General features: G+C 47.8%; 1 protein-coding gene across 3 annotated transcripts in view; it reads left to right on the top strand.

The window, feature by feature from the left end:
• Positions 1 to 2180: 2180 nt before the first annotated feature.
• P2rx7 (purinergic receptor P2X 7) overlaps positions 2181 to 22115 on the top strand; it is a 43529-nt gene continuing 23594 nt past the window's right edge. Inside the window, exons 1-4 of one of the 3 annotated variants that reach the window (XM_087578177.1) lie at positions 8560 to 8703; positions 10372 to 10428; positions 18585 to 18753; positions 19991 to 20059. In XM_087578177.1, coding sequence (XP_087434303.1) covers positions 18595 to 18753; positions 19991 to 20059 — 228 coding nt within the window. In that variant the 5' untranslated portion in view covers positions 8560 to 8703; positions 10372 to 10428; positions 18585 to 18594. 3 annotated transcript variants of the gene reach the window in all.

The following is a 22115-nucleotide window of genomic DNA, read 5'->3' as shown; positions in this document are numbered from 1 at the left end:
CTAGGCTGAGCTACAAGCCCATGAAGGGGAACGTGGTTTTGAAGATGTGTCTTCTCCGTGGGATATCTAGGTACAAGGGTTCAGGCCTCAGAAGGGAACGCTAATCGGGAGTTGGAGATTTTGTATTTGGTGCTTCATCAACAAGAACGAGAAGCAAGGAGGGGTGAGAATTAGCTGGAAGAAAGGGGTCAGATCTCTTGTTAAACACGAATTCCCCCAGTTGCTTCCCTTCCTAGAGATGAACTTTCTTTCTTTCTTTCTTTCTTTTTTTTTTTTTTTTTCTTTTTTCCGGAGCTGGGGACCGAACCCAGGGCCTTGTGCTTGCTAGGCAAGCGCTCTACCACTGAGCTAAATCCCCAACCTCAATGTGTGTACAATTTAATGGAGTTGGTTCTCTCCTATTATTTGGGTTCCGGGGATCGAACTTGGGTCATCAGGCTTGGTGGCAAGTTCCTTTACCATCTCACTGGCCCCATTTATTCTTTCTACAGATGAAGGCGGCCGTATTTCTCAGGGTTTTGGAAGAGAAATGACAAAGGTGGGGGCAGAGTTAAGAGAAAACAGTGAGAGTGCACAGCCTGGGAAACAGAGGGAAACCCTTACTACTCCCAGGCCCAAAGGATGAAGCCAGGGCCTCCGACGTAAGCATCTAAACTGTGAGGGCTGGGAGACTCATCCAGCATCCCTGCCTTCTAGTCCCTTGAACTGGAGCTAATCGGGGCAGGGGCCTCAATGTAGATCATAAGGAGAAAGTACAAATTAAGTTAGGCTGGAAACACGCCACTGTGTCTGGCCCGTAATCTGGCAGGAAAGGCAGCAGTGGGTTAGGCCGCTTGGCCAGAGATGGTTCTTTCTCACTAGGGAGGGATAACTCCTGAGCAGCGACTGTTGCCTCCTTACTCAGGGAGGAGCATCGTGGACTCTCAGAATGAAACGTCCCGCTTGTGCCTGGAAGATTCTAAGTCCTGATCCAGAGAGGCAGCAGCCATCTCCATCCACATTAGTATAGAGCCTCAGACGCCGGGGGTCTGCGGCGGTCTCATTTGAGGACGATCATGTCTTCATGTCTTGCCCAGGACCGTGGATCCACTGTGTGACCCATGTGGAAAACTGTCCGTTTTATGCATCCTGCCTGTCCGAGCAGTGTTTCAGCCCAGGTGTGGTACCTCACAAAGATAATCCCAGAATTCTATAGGTGGAGAGGTGGGAAATTGGAGGGTTAAGGGCCAGCCTCAGCCTCACAGTAAGTTACAGAGAAGCCTGAGTTACCTAAGATCCTATCTCAAAACCAAACAATCAAACAACAAAACCCCAAAACAGAAAAATCAACCAAACAGGATTTCCTCTCAACTCCATCTCCTCTCCTGTCTGGAGGTAGGGTTGGTCCTTCCTCCTGAGGAGTCTCCCTCACTCATGGTCAGGAGAGATTCTTTTGCTCGACACGGCTTTGTTCTTGGTGGTCTGGGTCTGACTGGACCAGGTCATGGGATGACCTTCCGGGGCCCAGAGCAGGATGCAATCTAGACAACGGGCAGAGTGAGATACAGTGTGGGTATAGTCTTCCTGTGCCACTGTGAATCTGACCGGGCTGCCATCTTTGCAGACCAGAGTATCTCCTGGAGCGGGGAAGGGCAAATCCGCCATGGGGTCACCGGGTGCACCGTGGACTGAACAAAGGATTGGAGGAAACAAACGGATAATCTCAGTGTGGTGTGGTGGGTCTCACCTGCAATCCCAGCAAGCCAGAGGTGGAGGCGGGAGGATCAGAAGTTCAGGGCTAGCCTCGAGTAAATAACAAATGTGAAGTCAGCCTGGTTGCCTGAGAACCGGTCTCAAACAAGCAACAAAAGAAACGGATGGGTCTGAGCGGGGCTGAAGGCAGCGAACACGTCTGATAGGCCCTTGTCTGAATCACACTCAGGGTCTCACGACATTTGAAGGATAGCCCCTTTCTCCCAAATGAAATGAGTTCGAAAAGGCGAGAGGAAAGGGGTGGGGGAGGGGGAATTTTTTAAATGCCCATCTTCTGAACACCATCTTTGTGCGGGCGTCTGGGGGAGGCTGGCAGGGCGGGGTCATCCGGCAGGCAGGCCTGTAGGACTTGGTTCATGTTTATTCCACTCACATTTGGGGCGGTTGCCAGGACCCGCCTCTGCTGCAGTCGCTGGAGGAGCTGGAAGTTAAACGTTCCTGCTGAGAATCGGTGTGCTTTCTTCGGCTACTCTTCGGTGGGGGCTTGCTGTGGTCTAGCCTGGGAAGGTCTAGCCCAGGTCCCGCCGAAACAGAGTGAGCCTGTCGCCATGCCGGCTTGCTGCAGCTGGAACGATGTCTTTCAGTATGAGACAAACAAAGTCACCCGGATCCAGAGCGTGAATTACGGCACCATCAAGTGGATCTTGCACATGACCGTCTTTTCCTACGTTAGGTTAGTGGGGCGTGGGATGGGCAGATCTCGGCAGCACTGGACAGCGCCGCCGGCAGCCCCACGGTGTAGCTGCCCTTTCCATGTGGTCCTTAAATCTGAGACTCACACTCATAGCCCGCTGGGAGGAACCGGTAAGAGGAAGCTGTCGTTGGCTGTAGCTGAAGGAAGCGGCAGAGAGAGGGTGGCAGGCTGTGTGCCTCCCTTGGGCCTTTTCAACTGCAGCCAAGGCCTGAAAGATGAGCAAATCAGGGCGTGCCTGGGGAACCTGGGAGACACCGGTCAACACCTCGGGCTCCCACAGAGGCCAGGGGATTTTCCTTTGGGCTCTGAATCAATCCTCCTGCTTAAGAACCAGGTTTGGGGGGCTGGGGATTTAGCTCAGTGGTAGAGCGCTTACCTAGGAAGCGCAAGGCCCTGGGTTCGGTCCCCAGCTCCGAAAAAAAAAAAAAGAACCACAAAAAAAAAAAAAAAAAAAAAGAATTTGTAAAAGAACCAGGTTTGGAAATGTCGTTTTAGAGCATCCGGGGGCGGGGGGCTTTAAAAACCGCTTACAAAGGTACACAATGTGTACCCCGGATTTTCACTGATTTACATGCAGCCTCCATGTCCATGGCTTTAGGCGCATTCACCGAGCGTGATCACCAGAAGTCAAAAACATTTTCAGCTGGGTGCAGTGGCGCATGCCTTTAGTCCCAGCACCGGGGAGGTAGAGTTCAGCCTGTCTACGAAGTGAGTTCGAAGACAGGCAGGACTACACAGAGAGACCCTGTTTTGAAAAACAAAACCAACCAAGCAAAAAGAACATTTCCATCAGCCTAAAAGATTGTCCCTTCAATCAGGTACCTACCAATCCATTTTCTGTTCCTGTGAGCTTACCTATTTTATATTATTATTATTATTACCATATATATACATATATACATATATACATATATATACATATATACACATATATACATATATATACATATATACACATATATACACATATATACACATATACATATACATATATATATATATATATACAGTCCGCTGTGTGTAAGTATAGATAACCCACTGGATAAGACCACTTCGCACCCATTCACCAGAGGATGTTGGGTTGCCTCTCTCTTGGTCACCTGGACCCATGTCCTAATCTCTCGTGGGCTAACCTAGGAGGGAGGACTTGTTAGGTCACATGACAACCGCACGTCACCCTCAGAGGCACTGCTGGACTGTTCACCTTTTCACAGCCTCGGAGCCCTCTGTCCACATCCTCACCAAGAGGTGATGTGGCTATGGGACTGTAACTTACCTAGTGGGTGTGAAGTGCTCTCTCCTTGTGGCTTTTGGCTTGTATTTCCCTGAGGATGATACTGACGGGCAGCACTTTTGACACCACCGCGTGTGGAGGTGCTGTGGTTTACAAAGAGTGAGAGTGGCCTCTGAGTGTGTAAGGGTGTGTGTGCCTGTGAAGGCCAGGGGTGAACTTCCTCAGTAGCTCCCCCACCCTTCGAGACAGGGTCCCTACAGAACCTGCTCACCTATTCAGCTACCCTGTCTGGCCATCAAACACCAGAATCCTGCAGTCTCAGCCTCCCTGGTGTTGGGATAACAGACACCTGCTGGGATGCTCAATCTTTACAGGGATGCTATGGGTTGAAGTTGCATCTTTCCGCTTGCATGGCAAATATTTAGCCCATGGAGCCATTCACCAAGCTCAGAGGTGGTCTATTCTATAATCCTGGACACCTCTTCTTGGCCAAGTCACTTAACCTGCCTGAGCCTCAGTTTCTGTGTCCGTTCATACAGTCTTCAGACAACAATGGAAGAAAAAGCTCATCCCGTATCATTGATGCCGATGGTAGCGACTCAGAACGGGCAGCCATTTCTCCAAACCATCTACGAGAGCAGGATGGGCGTCTTTATATTCATTCTCTATTTTGAGTCTCAGAGTGGTTTAACCACAACCGTGCTTGGGTTTGGGTTTGAGTTGTGGGACCGTGGATTCAAAAACCCCCATCTATTTCTGTGTAGATGTCATGTGCTGATGTTCAGGTGTGTTCTTTGAGTGTTCTCCATCTTACCCTTTTTTTTTTTTTTTGGTTCTTTTTTTCGGAGCTGGGGACCGAACCCAGGGCCTTGCGCTTCCTAGGCAAGCGCTCTACCACTGAGCTAAATCCCCAACCCTCCATCTTACCTTTCAGGAGACAGGGGCTCTCCCTGACACTGAGACTGACCTATTTGGCAAGGCTGGTGGCTGATGAGCTCCAGGGAGTACCCTCTCTGTGCCATGATGGCACCATAGTTGTAGCCACCAAGCCTGGCCTTCATGTGAGAACTCACATCTTCGGGCTCCTGTGACAAGCATTACCACCTAACTTAGTTCCCCACCCTCCTGCACCTCTTTGGGCCTCAGTTTTCCCATCTGTAAAATGGGCACAATCATTATTGGGACCATCAAATGAGCTAGTAACAAAACTATCAGGAACTCTATGGCATTTTGCTGGCCCTCCTTTGGCTTTCAAGTGGTGGAGTCAAGTCTTACATGTATTGAATTGGCTCAAATTCAGTTACATGGATTCTGCAGGGCAGAACAAATTCAACAGTGTCATGGCCCATCAGTTAGGTGCCTGGCATAAGCATGGAGGGCTTCCTGGTCTAGGGACCCCTCTATCAACCTTCAGTCCTCCCTGCTTCACGGAATAAACTCCTTATTGTCCTGCCTGCTCATCTAGACATAAATCTCCCACCCAGTAGAGCTCCTAAAATGAGTTAACCCACCTTTAGCTCGGGTAAAACTGGAAAAGCAGCAGCTTCTCCCAGAGCTGGAGAAAAACTGAAGGCGTGGGGCCATTGCCGGGGAGTAAGGCTTTGGCTCTGATTTCTGGACAGGTTTAGGGTTCACCAGTGTGGCAAAGCCAGCCTCGGCTACATAACAGAATTTGAAGTGAGTCTAGGCTATATAAAACCTTATCTCTAAGGGGAAAAGTGTCACCAAAATAAATGGGGATGGGGAGCTGGGCAGTGGTGGTATTGCAAACCTTTAATCCCAGCCCTTGGGAGGCAGAGGCAGGTGGTTATCTCTGAGTTCAGGACCAGCCTTAGTATTGGAACTACAGAGCTAGTTCCAGGACAGCCAGAGGTACACAGAGAAAACCCTGTTTTGAAAAACAAAACAAGAAAGGAAGGAAGGAAGGAAGGAAGGAAGGAAGGAAGGAAGAAAGAAAGAAAGAAAGAAAGAAAGAAAGAAAAAAGAAAGAGCATGTGAAACAAATTATAAGGTCATTTCAAGAGACTGGAGGTGGAGAGAGGACTCTGGTTAAGAGTGCTGGTTGGGGATTTAGCTCAGTGGTAGAGCACTTGCCTAGCAAGCGCAAGGCCCTGGGTTTGGTCCCCAGCTCCGAAAAAAAAAAAAAAATAAGAAGAAGAGTACTGGCTTCTCTTATACAGGACTTAGGTTCAGTTCCCAGCACACACACATAATGGCTCATAATAGTCTGTAACTCCAGCTCCAAACCTTGTGGCCTTGGCAGGCTTCTGCACATGCATCGTGCACATAAACTCACACAGGCACCCCCACACATAAAAATAATAAATAAGAGATCTCAGAGGAGACGGAGGCTTGTTTGCAGCCCTGGTTTGTCTGTAGAGACCTCAGCCCTGAAACAGTTGTGGAGTCTGCGCTTCTGGCTGTTGCCCAGGCTAGCCCCTTTCTCATTCACATCAGGAGCCCACACTAACCGTTGACTCTCGCTGGTACGATACCCCTATTTGGCTGGCTGTGACTGGGGGAGCCGAGCCATTTGTTCAGAAAACTGGCTCCTCCAACACCAACTTGTCTGAACCAAGTCACTCGCAGTGGTAAAAAAAAAAAAAAAAAAAAAAAAAAGATATTTGAAAGATATTTGCTTTCTATTGGGAAGATGGTTTCCTCTCCCCTGGAGACCGAGCTCAGAGATATTTCAGTGGCCCAAGGAGATCAGAGAAGGCTGATATAATTTACAGCAGTTCCCCCTGGACCAGTTAACCTCCACCAAGAGCAAATGCAGTGCTGCCCTTTGAAGCCTCGGGCTGTCCTTTGCTGGGGAGAACGTGTTGCCTGTGCTTATTTATGGGTTTTAAAACGTGCTCTCAGATTGGCTGGCTGTTCCCCAAAGGGTGGCCTCATACCTGTAAGGCTGGGGCTCTTCTGTGAAACCGTGACGTAGGCGGAGAAGATAACAGATGCCAAACGAACCCAGGCACAGTCTCTGTGGCCTCATGGGAAACGCAATGTGTAGTTCGTCACCTTAGCCCTGGATGGGAAGCTGGAGCTGGGGCGGCTGGAGGATTAGAAAAGGCCCACTTGGGAAGAGACCCCTGTAGGCGAAGAATGCGGCCACGGCCACGTAACACATGGGACGGAGAGAACAGGAACTGCAAAGATCAAAGAAGCAAGCAAGAGGGACAGCAACGACCCCCAAGATCCAGAAGTTCAGGGAGGAACAGGAGCCAGGGCAGATAAGAGTGCCATTCTCTGCAGAGTCTCTCTATCACTGGGGAGTGGAGCCATCTGAAGGCTCTCCAGTGGCTTCCGTGCAGAGGAATGGGACATTCGATAGACCAAGAGTAGGGTACAAAGGTCACCGAGAGTCCGCTGGAGTCACCCAGCTGATCGAAGATCGCAGCTTGGGCTAGAATGGAGTGGTGGAGTTGGAGAGACGTGGGCCAATTTGAGTTGGACCTGCTCTGGGGAAAGATGGCTCCGGGGTCCCGTGGCTGAGGGTGTCTTTGTACTTTCTGTGCAAGATCAGAGAGACAAGCTTGCTCAGCACTGTTAGGGAAGCAGAGAGAGCAGTTAAAATGATTCTGTTGATCTTGCAGGGAGGGTTGTTTGGCTTTTTTTGGTTTTTGTTCTTTTTGCTCTTTTGGTTTTGCTTTCGGTCCCGCCCCCCCCCCCCGCTCCCCTCCCCCAGCCTCCCCCAGACAGATCTCTGTGTGGCCTGGGCTGTTCTGGAACTTGCTCTGTAGACCAGGCTGGCCTCGAACTCACAGAGATCCACCTGGTTCTGCCTCCCTAGTGCTGGAGTTAAAAGCATGGGCCACCACTGCCCAGCTTAAAACGCTTTGTCTACTACAGTCTGTGATATCCTTTTATGCATGTCTAGACCCCGAATGTTCAAAACAAAATCTGAAACACATAATCTCAAAAAAAGTGTTTTGGGGGTTGGGGATTTAGCTCAGTGGTAGAGCGCTTGCCTAGCAAGCACAAGGCCCTGGGTTCGGTCCCCAGCTCCGAAAAAAAGAAAAAAAAAGTTTGTTGTTGTTGTTGTTGTTTTTTTTTTTTTTTTTTTTTTTTTTTTTTTTTTTTTTTAGCAGCACAATCCCTTTCTCTTTTAGCTTTATGAAAACTGCCCAGGCAGCTGGCTCCTCTGCCCCACTATGCCACTCGGCGGCCTTAGCCATGAGGCTTCTGGAGCCCGTGCCGGCTCAGCCTCCCTGGCTGTGGACACTGCACTAGGCCATGGATCAGCAGCCTGGAGCTACTAATTAATCTGTTACATTGTCTCAGAGGGGAGGCCCAGGGGACTGCGGAAACCAGCAAGGGGCGGGGGCAGACTGTGAGCTTTATCTTGAGGACACTGGAAAATATCAAGAGGAAGGCAACCTCTTCCTGTCTTCTCTCCTCAGTATTTCCATAATGTCTCTTTTTCTGCCTGTCAGGCCACCCTCGGGCTCTTCTATAGGGACAAATAGGTGTTTGGAACTCACCCAGATTACCTAAAGTGAACTCACACCTCAAAGTCCTCAGTCATGTGTCCAGACTGTTCTCCCGATAAGGTGCCACTGCTGAGTTCCAGAGGTGAGGCTCGGCAATCCTCGGGATCATGCCACAGGATGGGTGACTGGTAGGAGCCAGCACATTCAGGGGGCAGCGGCAGCTGAGGTCCCGGTGCCCAGTTCTCACATGACTAAGAAGGACTGTTGGTTTTGTGGGTTCACATTGGGCAGTGGTCCACAGAGACCTATTTCCTGTAACTTCTTGCTTCCTGACTGTGTGGTGTCCAAGTGAACCTGGTGTTTGAGCATGTGATAGATCACAGGATGAACTGTCTTAGCCATATTTACAAATCTCTTCGGTGGCCAAAGTCACACAGCCAGTCAGTGGCAGAGACGAAATTGCTCTTCCAGAGTTCAATCTCAGACTGAGTTCATCCAGACTTCATGGTCGGCCTGGAGACTGGAGGGGACAGGACCAGGCCTGGAGGGAGACCAAGCTGTATTGTGAACTGATGGTGGCCTGGCCTGAGGAGGTGACCGAGACAGGGGACAGATGGGGTTGGAGAATATGTGGAAGATAAAGTAGGTGGGATTTCTTTGAGTTTTGGTTGTCTGAGACAGGGTTCCAAGTTGCTTCATAGGCAGCAACCCCAGCCTTAAACAGCTACCCCCCTGCCTCTGCTTCCACCACCACCCTAGTGGAAGGATCACAGCAAATACTACCTTGCCCAGATCAAGCAATAGGACTCATAGTAGAATGGATGGGCAAAGAGCAGGGTTGGGGAAGGTAAGGAGGAGAGGGGTTAAGAGGGTGCCGTATTCCTGACTAGGGCAGCTAACGGTAAGTTGTTGGAACACCTTCCTGGGGCTAGTAAGTTCAGGAAAAAAGGTCATTGGGGTTAAAGGAAGAATCCACGAGATTCAGAACGACACACTGTGATTGTGTAGCAACTTGTTTCAGAGCTTTGAGACAGATTATATACCACCTGCCTATAGAGAGGGTCATTGAAGTCATGGACATCATCAACTGACCAGCAAGAGAGGCAGCTAGAGGAGAGCAGGAAGCTTTGAAGGGAGAGCCCCGAGTGACTCTCACTTTCAAGGGGCAGGGAGAGGCGAACTTCCCAGAGCATTCTGAGACAGCCACCAGAGAGATTCAAGGAGGTCATGAGAACGTAGGCTCCTTGGGGCTGTGGTTAGAGGGAGAAGGAAGTGATCCACAATCATGGGAGTCGCTCACGGAATCTGCAGTATGCCTGCTGGCTTTGGGGTGGGGGTGGGGTAGGAGGGGGGTGTGTTGATGAGGGGTGGGGGTGGGAGTCAGACTGGAGTGGGTGAAGGAGTGAATGGAGGTGTACGGGATGGATGTGGTGACCCACTCGTTCAAAAGACTGGGCTCCACAGGAGGAGCCAGGCCCTGCATGGCAGCAGAAGCATGTGGGGTAGAGGAAGGTTTATTTTTAAGATGATAAATTATATTTAAATGCGATGGGGAAAAGAGGGAGAGCAATGGTTGTCTTCATGGGGACCAGTCAACAACCACGGGGGGAAGCTTGCCCGGACCCTTCCTTGTATAATCACCAGTGACAGGACTGATACCCAAGGTGTTGTCTGGACCCTTCACCATCTCAGCCATACCCATACGGACATGGCTGTCAAGACCCTTGTGGCGCATGACTTTTATCCTAGCATTCAGGAGGCAGAAACAGGAGGATCTCTGTGAGGCCAGCCTGGTCTACAAAGCCAGTCCAGGACAGCCAAGGACTGTGGTTACACAGAGAAACCTCCTCTCACGAAATGAGAGAGAGAGAGAGAGAGAGAGAGAGAGAGAGAGAGAGAGAGAGAGAGAAAGAGAGAGATCCTTGTGAAGGGTAGTGTGCACACTTTTTTTCCTGTAGTTTGATGCAAGGAATTGATGCTCCCACAAATGTTCCCCTCAACATGAGCGAGGGTGTGTGTTCAGACAGCAAAGCCTGAAGCTAGCCCCCGGCTCTCTGCAGATTATAGATGAGAAGGCGGTTTCTCTCAGAGCTTTCACTTTAGAGTTTACCTTTGCTCAGAACTCTGAGGTTCCTCAGAAGAGATAGGCAGACTTTGCTTCCAGTCACTTCCTCCCTGGAGCGCTCGGAGAGCCTTCTCACCATGCTGCCAGTGAGACATTTATGCAGCTACAACTCCGCGAAAGTCCTTCATATCCACAGCACACGGCTCGGGGCTCTGAAGAACTTCTTCCTACTGGCCATCTGCATCTATATCTGGTGAGTCAAGCCAGAGCCAGACTCAGGACTCCACAACCCAGCCTTTCTCTACCTCCACTAGACCCCTGTTCCTCCAGGCTACTCCTTCTGGTCTCTGGGTGACCCCAGCTTCTCCTGTGTCAGATCTCTCCTACCTGCCAGGTTCTCCACCAATCCTCAGTCCTACCAGGCTCACCTAGATCCCTGCTCCTTGATACTGGGCTTGCTCCAGGGCCTGGTGGCTTTGTATGCACCTGAATGCATTGAACATCCATTTCTTAGAACTAAGAGCCACCGGGATTAGAAATTAGAGAATTATGACCCCATTCAAGGACTGAACCCACAGCCCGGAGAAGAGGTCTAGCTTCTCTTGAGTTAACCCATGAGATCAAGAGTTGGTAACTGAATTGATAATTAGACTATTCTTTCTAAAAGGCAAGATACTGCAGGCTCTCTCTGCCTCTCCACTCCTTTAATGTGTCGATGGGATATGTTAATAGTGAAAGACCCCCAGCACGGGGAGACCCTCACTCAAGTCTTGGGGTGACTCAACCCCCCAAGAACTCACACAAGACCATCCTTGCTGTAATCACATGAGGTTTATCGATAGGAACCAGTGCACTGGGGTCGAGACTCATATCCCACGCAGGGGCAGTGGAGTTCGACTCTGAGAGGCTGGGAGAAGAGGTATTTAAAGGAAGAAACCACAACACAAAGGGGTAGGGATGGTATCATTGGAAAGTGTGAAGAATACCAGTGAAAAATCACAAGGAGAAACTCTGTTTCCTAAGATTGTTTAACTTATGTCCGCTAGTTCCTGGGAGAAGCTGCTTGCTTCTCAACGATTGTTCTCTAAGATTTATGGTCAGCTAGTTTCTGGGAGAAAGCTGTTGAGCCAGCCAATGTAATTACCCATTCTATAGCCCTAGAAGAGGCTTCCTGGAACATAAAATTCTGGAGCCTAACCTGTTTTTTTCTTCTGCTCTAAACTTTGTGTCTAGGGGGCAACTTTATTTTTTTTGTTCTTTGTTTTTTGTTTTTTGGGTTTTTTTTTTTTTTTTCAGAGCTGAGGACCGAACCCAGGGCCTTGCACTTGCTAGGCAAGTGCTCTACCACTGAGCTAAATCCCCAACCCTGGGGGGGGGGGCAACTTTAAAACTTTTACCTTTCATTTCCCACTTCTAGTGGCTAGTTCTAATCTTAGAACTAAATTTCTGTATCTTTGTAATATTGATTTTTTTATCTTTTAAAAGTATGATATTGTTGGCATAGCATCAAAATCTGAACAGCACTCACTCGTTTTTTAATGAAGGTAATTAGCTTATTTAACACACATGGACCTATAATCAGAAACAGAAGCAAAATTAAGAAGGGTTCCATAAGGGAAGATAGCAGAGTAGTCATCCAACGAGATCTACTAAACCAGCTCTCGAACCATCCCTGATGCGCTTCTCTGTCTCTCTGTCTTTTAGTGTAGCACACAGACCTCCTTCTTTTTTTTTTTTTTTTTTTTTTTTGGAGCTGGGGACCGAACCCAGGGCCTTGCGCTCACTAGGCAAGCGCTCTACCGCTGAGCTAAATCCCCAACCCACAGACCTCCTTCTTTAAGGAATATCAGGTCTAATCTTCTTTTATTCTGAAGGACTACCTCTGAGAGGGAGGTTAGGGATTCTTGGGGGTCAGCTAAAAAGTCTTTTTTACTCTTTTTATATCTAAATCAATGGCAGTTCTGAATTCTCTATAAGCCTTGTGTTGCAGGGCAACAGCAGATGTCATTGTAGTTGTCCTTGTAGTACCTAGACTCAGCCTTAAGAGAGCCCTAAGTAATTGTTAACTCTCTTTTGTGTCTTACTAAGTCTTTAGCATCAGGATTCCAATCTGGACACTATCTGAACCTACACACAAAGGTCATGACTGTCTTTTAGAACTTTTAAACTTATACAGATTGTGATCCCTGAGGCACAGTTTCAAGAAGTGTTAGGCGTACTAACATATGCAATGTTCCATCATTTGTAATAGAAATCAAGCCTATCCCCACACCTATCCTGATGGAACCCAGGGCAAACATGAAATTCTTGTTTCTAAAGCACACTCCTCAAGTGAGCATTATAGCAAACTCCCAGTCACGTCTCTGGTGTGTCCACTTATCTGATGTGCAAGTCTAGGGAGCTTTTTGAAGATCTGAGTGTCCCTCTAGGTCCCAGCTCTCAGCCCCAACAGCTTGTACGCGGCTGGTGAGAGCTGACACTTGACAGCTGTCAGGGTGGTCAGCAGCACCAAGTATGGTCCTTTCCAGTGAGGTTTTAGTGTCTGGGCTCGGTGTCGTCGTATGTAGCCGAGTCTCCGACCTGGAACTGATAAGCTGTCTCAGGGGTCCCCAGGGCATAGGCTGCTGCCAGCTGTGAGCAGATTTCTTTCTGTATCACCTGTAGGTCTTTTAGCCTGGCATACAAATCATTATTACTATGACATGTTGGTTCAGTAACATCATCTAATACCGTCAGAGGAGCTGAGGCCTCATATAAGATCTCAAAGTGGGTAAGGCTGAATCTGGAAGGGATATTTCTTTCTTTCTTTCTTTCTTTCTTTCTTTCTTTCTTTTTTTTTTTTTTTTTTGTTCTTTTTTTCGGAGCTGGGGACCGAACCCAGGGCCTTGCGCTTCCTAGGCAAGCGCTCTACCACTGAGCTAAATCCCCTACCCTTGGAAGGGATATTTCTTGCTCTGAAGAGAGCAAGAGGGAAGGAGTGCCAGCCAGTCTGCGCCAGTCTCCATGGTCAATTTGGTCAGGGTCTCTCTTTTTTTTTTTAAAGATTTATTTATTATCTATGAGTATACTGTAGCTGTCTTCAGACACACCAGAAGAGGGCATCAGATCTCATTACAGATGGTTGTGAGCCACCATGTGGTTGCTGGGATTTGAACTCAGGACCTCTGGAAGAGCAGTCAGTTCTCTTAACCACTGAGCCATCTCTCCAGCCCGGTCAGGGTCTCTTTTAGAGTTTTATTTATTTACTCTACCTGTTCTGAACTTTGAGGTCTGTAAATATAATGTAATTTCCAATCAAACTCTAAATACTTGGCCACACCCTGGCTTACCTTGGCAACGAAAGTAGGGCCGTTGTCTGACTCGATTACCTTGGGCACTCCAGATTTCTTCCAGTATCTTTTTGATGACTACAGAGGCCGTCTTTTGCTTGGTGGAGAAAGCTTCTATCTATTCCTGAAAAGGTATCTACAAGCACTAGGAGATACTTGTGACCATATTTTCCTGGTTTTATCTCAGTGAAGTTCACTTTGACTTTTTCCTGAACTCTTTAGGTCTCTTTGCCCTGTTTGTTTGTTAAGCATTCACTTACTAACATACCTTATACTTCTTTACTGTCTCTCTTGGGTAAAATCTTGAAGTCTATTACATACACCTTAACTACTTGGACAAACTTTTTATCTCCTAAATGAGTCCATTTCTGTATTTGGCAAAGTGAGTCTTTTGTTTGTTCTCTGGGGAATATAGTTTTCCCACAAGTGTGTCATTGTCTTTTTTTTTTTTAAAGCAATTTGGGCCTTTTCTTCTGTTGTACATTCTAAGTGAGGCCATCCCTTGGTCTGATTCCAGTTCCCAGTGGCTGTCTCTTGCAGGCCTGCAACCAGGATAGGCTCCTGCATAGCCATTTTTTGAGCCACTTGATCTGCTTCGTTATTGTCCCATGCCACTGAATCTCTTCCCTCCTGATGTCCTGGGCAATGAATAGTACTCACAGTTGCTGGCTTTATCAGGGCATCCAAGAGATGGTAAAGACATCTGCGGCGCTGATGTGCTGGGGGTTGGGGTTCAGCCATCCCAGATGACATTGTTTTGTCCACCATGGCAGCACCCACTTATCTCTGACCTTCATGAAGAGAACTGTTCCCGTCTGTAGAGAAAGTAGCCTCGGCTTTCAGCAGGGGTCAATCAGCCAGTCGCAGAGGTCTTCCCTCTACCCATGGGCTTCTGCCAGTACTTGACACTTGTGCTGTGGTGGCTCCAAGTCAGGATTGGACAGCAAGGTGACCAGATTGCCTCCAACCGGTGGAGAATCCAGTCCATGTCAGCTGACCAGTGGTCCCATCCTCTGGGACATTTCATTTAAAGGCAAAACATCAGCCACTCTACCACAGTTTAAGTCCTGGATTGGGTGATAATTGTTAGTGCCTGGCTGGCAGGAGTGATGTGTTCCAGGCAGAATGGCACCAAGCCACACATCTCCCAGCATCAGGTACTGGTGCACTGAGACAAGTCTTAACCTCCACATACATAGTCTGCAGATATGCATACACATGGCCTCACCCAGCCATTTCAGCCCATGCAAGCCATTTTGGAGAGTAAATTTCTCATGAGCAAGGGATAGGGGCATTCAGGGATGACCATGAACTAGTGGGTTACCCGGCCCACACCAAGGTCCGCTGTTCTTCAAGTATCCATAAGTATTGTTTGTTGCCGGTAGGTCCCTGTACCCAAGGTCTTTTGATGGACACTGGCCCACTGGGGCATAGGAGCACAGAGCGTTGGGTCCCTGTATCCACAAAACACTGATTGGGGTTCCCCTCTATCCTGGAGCAGTCCCTGACCCAGTGTTCTTTTTCTCATAATAGGCACTCTGATCTTTAGCCAGGGATTCTCTTCTGTTGCCAGGTGCTGTCTTCCTAGACTCTAACTACTGTGACCAGTATGTTTTTCTCCTGTCTTTTAGCTTCTTCTTTCTGTCTCTCTTTCTGCTCTTTTTGTCTTCTTTTTTTCTTTCTTTCTTTTTTTTAGTCTCTCTGTTTTCTCTGCAACTTCACTAACTCTCTCAGTGACTTAGCTTAACCCTTCAAGTTACTGCAACTTTTTTTTCGTATCTTTTCCTTACCTTAGCCAAACTGGTGGGGCATTTTCAGCCCCTCAGAGACCCACCATTAGAGTCTGGCAGTAGACCTGGCCTTCCCTACCTTCAGGTGTATTGAAGTCAACAGGCAGAAGTGAGGGCCTTCCATCCGTGTCTGGAACACTTTTTCTGGCCTCTAGTAGGATTCTGTATTTCCTGTAACAACTACTAACAAGCATCTCAAGTGGGATGGTGAGAAAACAAGAAGAGAGTCCAGAAAATAGAGGCCCGCCAAAAAGGACAAAAGCATTCTGTCACACAGAAAGACAATCAAAAGATTAACAGACAAAAAAACAGAAGTGCGCACAAAAACAAAAAACAAGTGGCAGCTGCAAGATCACAAAACCGAACTGATTCAGATGGGAGCTTCCGTGAGCTCAGCAACAACAGATGAAGGGGAGCGGATTCCACATCACTCCTCCTTCCCAAGTAGAATCTCAAATGACAAGTTGTGTGCTCTAGTCTAACGTCAATGCAGTGGTAACATAAAACAAAGACCTAAGACACATGGACAAAGACCACTCTGGAAATACAGACGGCCGGGAGGGCGGGTCTCTTCTCCAATCCAGGAGAATCACTGAATCCTCACCAGCACCCAGATGGGAATCTCCCAGGCGTCCCTGGGTTCCCTCACCTCTTGGGACGTCTCCCAGGGCAGCGAGATCAGTGAGCCCCTGGCATGTCTACTGCTCACACTCGAGTCTCTCCTGAGACACGAGCCTCCCTCTCAGCCTGAGATGGGAGTGATTGCAAAACCAGAACTCCAGAACTCTCGAGCAAATGCAGACCCAGAGTAGCAAATACAGACCCAGAGTTTAGACGGCACAAAACACAAAGACACAGACAATATCTCACCTCCAAGTAGGTCTCTGGAGATGAGGGTGGTCGCCTATCCCTGATGAGCCCCCAAATGAAAGACCCCCAGCGTGGGGAGACCCTCACTCAAGTCTCGGGGTGACGCGACCCCCCAAGAACTCACACAAGACCATCCTTGCTGTAATCACATGAGGTTTATCGATAGGAACCAGTGCACTGGGGTCGAGACTCATATCCCACGCAGGGGCAGTGGAGTTCGACTCTGAGAGGCTGGGAGAAGAGGTATTTAAAGGAAGAAACCACAACACAAGGGGGTAGGGATGGTATCATTGGAAAGTGTGAAGAATACCAGTGAAAAATCACAAGGAGAAACTCTCTGTTTCCTAAGATTGTTTAACTTATGATCCGCTAGTTCCTGGGAGAAGCTGCTTGCTTCTCACGATTGTTCTCTAAGATTTATGGTCAGCTAGTTTCTGGGAGAAAGCTGTTGAGCCGGCCAATGTAATTACCCATTCTATAGCCCTAGGAGAGGCTTCCTGGAACATACAATTCTGGGGCCTAACCTGTTTTTTTCTTCTGCTCTAAACTTTGTGTCTAGGGGGGGCAACTTTAAAACTTTTACCTTTCAATAGGAACTTTTATGTTCATTACGCTACGGAGGTCCATTAGGTTTGCAAAGCCTCCTCTAGTTTAACAGAGCCGGATTCAATTAGAGTCGGGTTCAGTGTGTGTTGCACATTCCAGAATGGAGATGATGCATCTGGCTGAGCTTCCCAAACGGCAGAGCATGCGCCGCTCTGGGAGGAAGTTGCAATGGATAGCCTCAAGGAAAACCCCAAGTATTTTGTTAAGTGTTTCGAGGCCGGGGCGAGACTGAACTGTATTTGTCTATGTGCGTCCTTGCACTCTATCAGGTATTCTGAGTGGGTCCCAAATCTGGATTTCTATTTAAAAACTGTCTACATTCTGTGTGCAGTCATGTGCTCATGTGTCCATGGCGGGCACATGGTGGCCAGGGAACAAGGTTCTGGAGACAGTTCTCTCACCTTTCGTCACGGCGTGGGCTCTGGGGATTGAACCCGGGTCGTCAGTCCTGTCAAGAAAGGATTTTACTCACAGAACCACGTCACTAGACCAATTTCTTCCTTCTTTAATAATAGTGTTGGAGAAACACTAGAATGTACCGTGAATAACGTATCTATGTGCCTCTGTGCAACTTAAGAAACAACGTACACTGATCCAGCTCTGCTCCCTGTCAACTTTTTTTCACTGCTTTTCTCCGCAAGCATCACCCTGAATTTGATCTTTGTCCCTTTGTTTTGATATGTCCGTAGACATATGTCTAGGTTTATACAGATGTGAGATATCCCTCTTACCTACTGAGGTGAAATTCACATAGCATAAAACTGACTGCCTGAAAAGAGGGCAGAATGAAGGGCTATTTTTTTTAAAACATCTTTATCTATTATATACACTGTCGCTATCTTCAGACACACCAGAAGAGGGCATCAGATCCCATTACAGATGGTTGTGAGCCACCATGTGGTTTCTGGGATTTGAACTCAGGACCTCTGGAAGAGCAGTCAGTGCTCTAACCACTGAGCCATCTCTCCAGCCCCGTGAAGGGCTATTTTAATGTAAGCACACCAGGGCCACTTAACAAGTGCATGGTATCATGTAACAATGCCTTTCTCTACCGATGTATTTCTGTCTTTTTTTTTTATTTATTTTTTTATTTTTTTTGATGTATTTCTGTCTTAAATATTCCATCTTAAAAGGAAGTCATGGGGCTGGGGATTTAGCTCAGTGGTAGAGCGCTTACCTAGGAAGCGCAAGGCCCTGGGTTCAGTCCCCAGCTCCGAAAAAAAGAACCAAAAAAAAAAAAAAAAAGGAAGTCATGTGCTCATTAATGGTCCCTCTCCATGTCTCCTCTCTTGGCAACTATGTATTTTCTTTCTGTATAGATTATATTGATTCCATGCATTTCTTATAAATGTCCGGTATGGTGGCACATGCCTTTAATCCCAGCATTCAAGAGGCAGAGCTAGGAGGATCTTTAGGAGTTCGAAGGTCATCCTGGTTCACACCAGGATAACCAGGGCTACATAGAGAGGCCCTGTCTCAGATAGATAGATAGATAGATAGATAGATAGATAGATAGATAGATAGATAGATAGATAGATGGACAGACAGACAGACAGACAGGCAGACAAACAGACAACGTAATCCCTGAAACAAGAGCAAGCCAAGCCAATGTGGCACGGAGTCCAGGACAGAGCTCTGAGCTGAGATGCCATCTATAGCAGGTAAGGATAAAGGGAGGGACAGGCACAGGCTGCTAGCCCCAGTTTGCAGCAGGGAGAGTCACAAGGAAACAGAGGCAGATTGCCATCAAGCAGCGGCTCCAGGACACCCCTGCCCCCAGAGTTTGCACTGAAACTTTTTCCCTCTGCTCTCAGCTTTGCTTTGATGAGCGACAAGCTATATCAGCGGAAGGAGCCCCTTATCAGCTCTGTGCACACCAAGGTCAAAGGCGTTGCAGAGGTGACAGAGAATGTCACGGAGGGCGGGGTGACGAAGTTAGTACACGGCATCTTCGACACGGCCGACTACACCCTCCCTTTGCAGGTGAGTGCGGGGTCCCTCCAGGTCACATCCCCCTCCCCATCCTTAGGGGTCTAGAGCCTCATTTCAAAAACAAAGTTACCTTGGGACTAAGGATATGTATGTATGTAGCTCAACTGGTAGAATGCTTGGCTAGCAGGCCCCCATAGCTCCAGGAGGTCAAGGCTGGAGACTCAGCTCTCCAAGGTCACCCTCAGCTGTACAGAGAGATTGAGGCCGGCCTGGAATACTTAAGACCTTGTCTCAAAAGAAAAGAAAAACATTGGCCCTATTTAAAAACCTGTGAAAAATCCCAACTGAGAAAAGCTAAAAATTGCAAAACTAGGTCACATCCAGCCGCTCAAAGAAGATGCGGTCTTTGCTTTATCGAGTCCTACCGGGCTGCTCAAAATAGCACTGCATCCTGGCTCATTCCAAACATGATCTCATTCACTCTCACCGACAGGCACAGGGCTTTAGGAGTAGGGTCACCATGTGGCAAGCTCGGCATGGGTTCAGAAGGGCAGAGAGCTTGTCTTCTGCATGGCTTGTGTGTCCTGTTATTGAGAAGGTCGCCAGGAGATGATTCTTGAGTCTTTAGAAAGGATGTGGTGACAAAGAGGGGAAAGGTGTAGGCTACGGACAAGTGTGTGGTAAGCTGAGTTTGCAAAGCAGGGAAAATCAAAGAAGTTACCATAAAAAGGAGAAATAAAAGAGAGGCTGGAGGAGTTAGGAACAGATGGAGAGGAGGAACAAAAAGTCCTATTTGCAACCCTGGGGAGCCAGGGCACTTGGCAAAAGCATCAGACCCAAGCTGCTGTTCGTTCCTAACTATAAATCACAAAAGCCACTGATTGCCCGGGTCCTGAGAAGCCCCATGGTCTTCCATTAAGCCTTGAGAAATCTCAACAGCCTGCCCAGGGTACAGCCCACATGCCACCTCCACTTCCCCAGCTCTCCAGAGTCTTGATTTAATGGGATTTTACTGTGTCACAAAATGACACAGTTGCTTTTGAGGCTGGCTCGGAAAATGACTGCTCCCCTCATTTGAAAGCTCCTCCACTCCCTCTCGCCCAGTGGGACAGTTCCTGCAGCCTTAATATTAAGCCCTCCGCAAAGTCCATGCTGCCCACGGCTGATTTCTAAAGGCTTCGAAGAGTACAATGGCTCCCGCCCCCAGCTCTTAGCAAACCGTATTATGAAGGTTAAGGAGATTCTGTTCCCTAAGGCCTGCTCTTTTTTCCTCCGTTTCTCTCTACAGGGGAACTCGTTCTTTGTAATGACAAATTATCTCAAGTCAGAAGGCCAAGAACAGAAGCTGTGTCCTGAGGTAAGCAGGGGACCCACTCAGAGAGGACGCAGGGCCGAGATGCATTCTGGGAACCAAGAAGTCTTTGCCCACCCTTGTCTCCCGGCCACAGCGGAGGGGCCTGTGTGAGCACCTGCTCTTTCCTTCCCAGGCTCTCTGTGCAGCGCACAACACAATTCCCGGCATGTGTGTGATCTATTTCCCATTTCACTGGAGCCTCACCCTTCTGGGAGAGCAACTCCTAGGCCCTAATTTATACCAGAGAATACTTAAGACGTAGCACGATACACTGCGAGCCCTCAGAAAACGTGCTGCTATTGGAACGAAGAGGATCGCCCCACAGCAGATGAAACCCAAGGCCTGCACAGGGCCCAGCCAGCCTGGAGGATACCACATGGGGAGGGGCGTTTAGCCTATACTACATTCTGGCCTGGGTCATTCCAACTGGTCGAGTGTCAATACCCACACTATCTTTGGTTGGCCCAGTAAATGTGGCCAAGACCTAATGTACATCTGAATATCCGCGGCGCTATTCAAACTCCTATGGACCTGAAAGGGCTTCACTCGACTGGGGTTGTTCTCACAGTTCCGTGACGGACTGAGCTCAGCCGGGTGGGTTTTCTGATTTGGCTTATTTCTCACAGAGCTGCCGTTACCATTCTTTGAAGGCTCCTTTCCGTTTCCAAGGACTCTTAAAGAGTTTTTCTCTTCTCAGGGTCTTTAGCCACATGCTTCCTCCAGGAGAGTAGCCAGATTTCCAAACTGCAGCTCAGGAATCCCAGCGCCAAGGAGGAAGAAGGCTGAAGCCCGGAGCTGGCACAATGCTATTTCAGCTGCCTCCCGGGTAGTTCTGCGATCGTAGATAGGTCCGGCTCAAAAGGGAAGGAAATACTTGGTCTGTCAGCCAGGAGAATGATCAAGAACCTCTCTCATCCATGCAACAATTGCAAAACTAATGTTAGAGTTTCTTTTATAGATTAAAAAAAAAAAACAAACAACAACCAAAAAAACAGCCAATCAAACAAGACCAAAACAAACCCAAACACAGAATTGATTCTTCCTCTTTCTTGGGAGTTCCTTCTAACCGATGAATGAAAATCACAACTGCCCAAGAGCAGTATGTATATAGCATTCATTCACTCATTCATTCATTCATTCACTCATTCATTCACTCACTCACTCATTCATTCATTCACTCACTCATTCATTCACTCATTCATTCATTCATTCACTCATTCATTCATTCACTCACTCATTCACTCATTCATTCATTCATTCATTCATTCAAACTATGATTATCAAGACCTGTAATGAGTCCAGTAGGCAGTTAGACTGCAAAGATGTGACTTAGGCTTTGCAGGCAAAAGATTCATAGTTGCATTCAGGGGTTACTGAGAGAAGAACCGAGGGGCAATGGCAGGTCACAGAAAGAATGCAATCCAGGCAGTAAAGAGAAAATGAGTCTGAAAACTGTTTGCACTATCCACTGAGCAAGGAATATATATATATATATACACATATACATATACATATATACATATATACATATATATGCATATGTACATATGTACATATATACATATATACATATATACATATATACATATATACATATATACATATATATACATATACATTTATATACATATATATATATATATATATAAAGCCCTCTTTCCCAAACCCATTCCACCCTCATAGCGGCCATGCCAGACAAGCAAGTTACCCTCCTTGAGCAGAGGGGTTGTAGCTTAAAGGACATGAAATGACTTAGGCAAGATAGCACAAGCCACATAACATAGAAAGCTGCTCTCACAGAACCCAGGAGTCCCTGGACTCAAGACCTGGAACCTTGGCCTGGATCTTAGACACAAGAGCCCAGATGACAATGAGCAGGGGCTACGGCCATTAGACCGCTGCATAAAGTAAAAAATGCAGGAAGCAAACGCTCTCTTTCCTTTTTCCTCTTTTCTTATTCTGTCCTTCAGACCCCAGACATAGCTGACCCATTTTCTCCAGCCAGGCGCTTGCTGGCTGAGTCTTTCCTTCCCACATCGCCTGCTGCGTGCATCTTGGC

Source organism: Rattus norvegicus, chromosome 12 (assembly GCF_021556685.1).
Source record: "Rattus norvegicus strain SHRSP/BbbUtx chromosome 12, alternate assembly SHRSP_T2T, whole genome shotgun sequence".
NCBI lineage: Eukaryota > Metazoa > Chordata > Mammalia > Rodentia > Muridae > Rattus > Rattus norvegicus.
The sequence above is the reverse complement of the archived record's forward strand: the minus strand, read 5'-3'. Positions and strand labels throughout refer to the sequence as shown.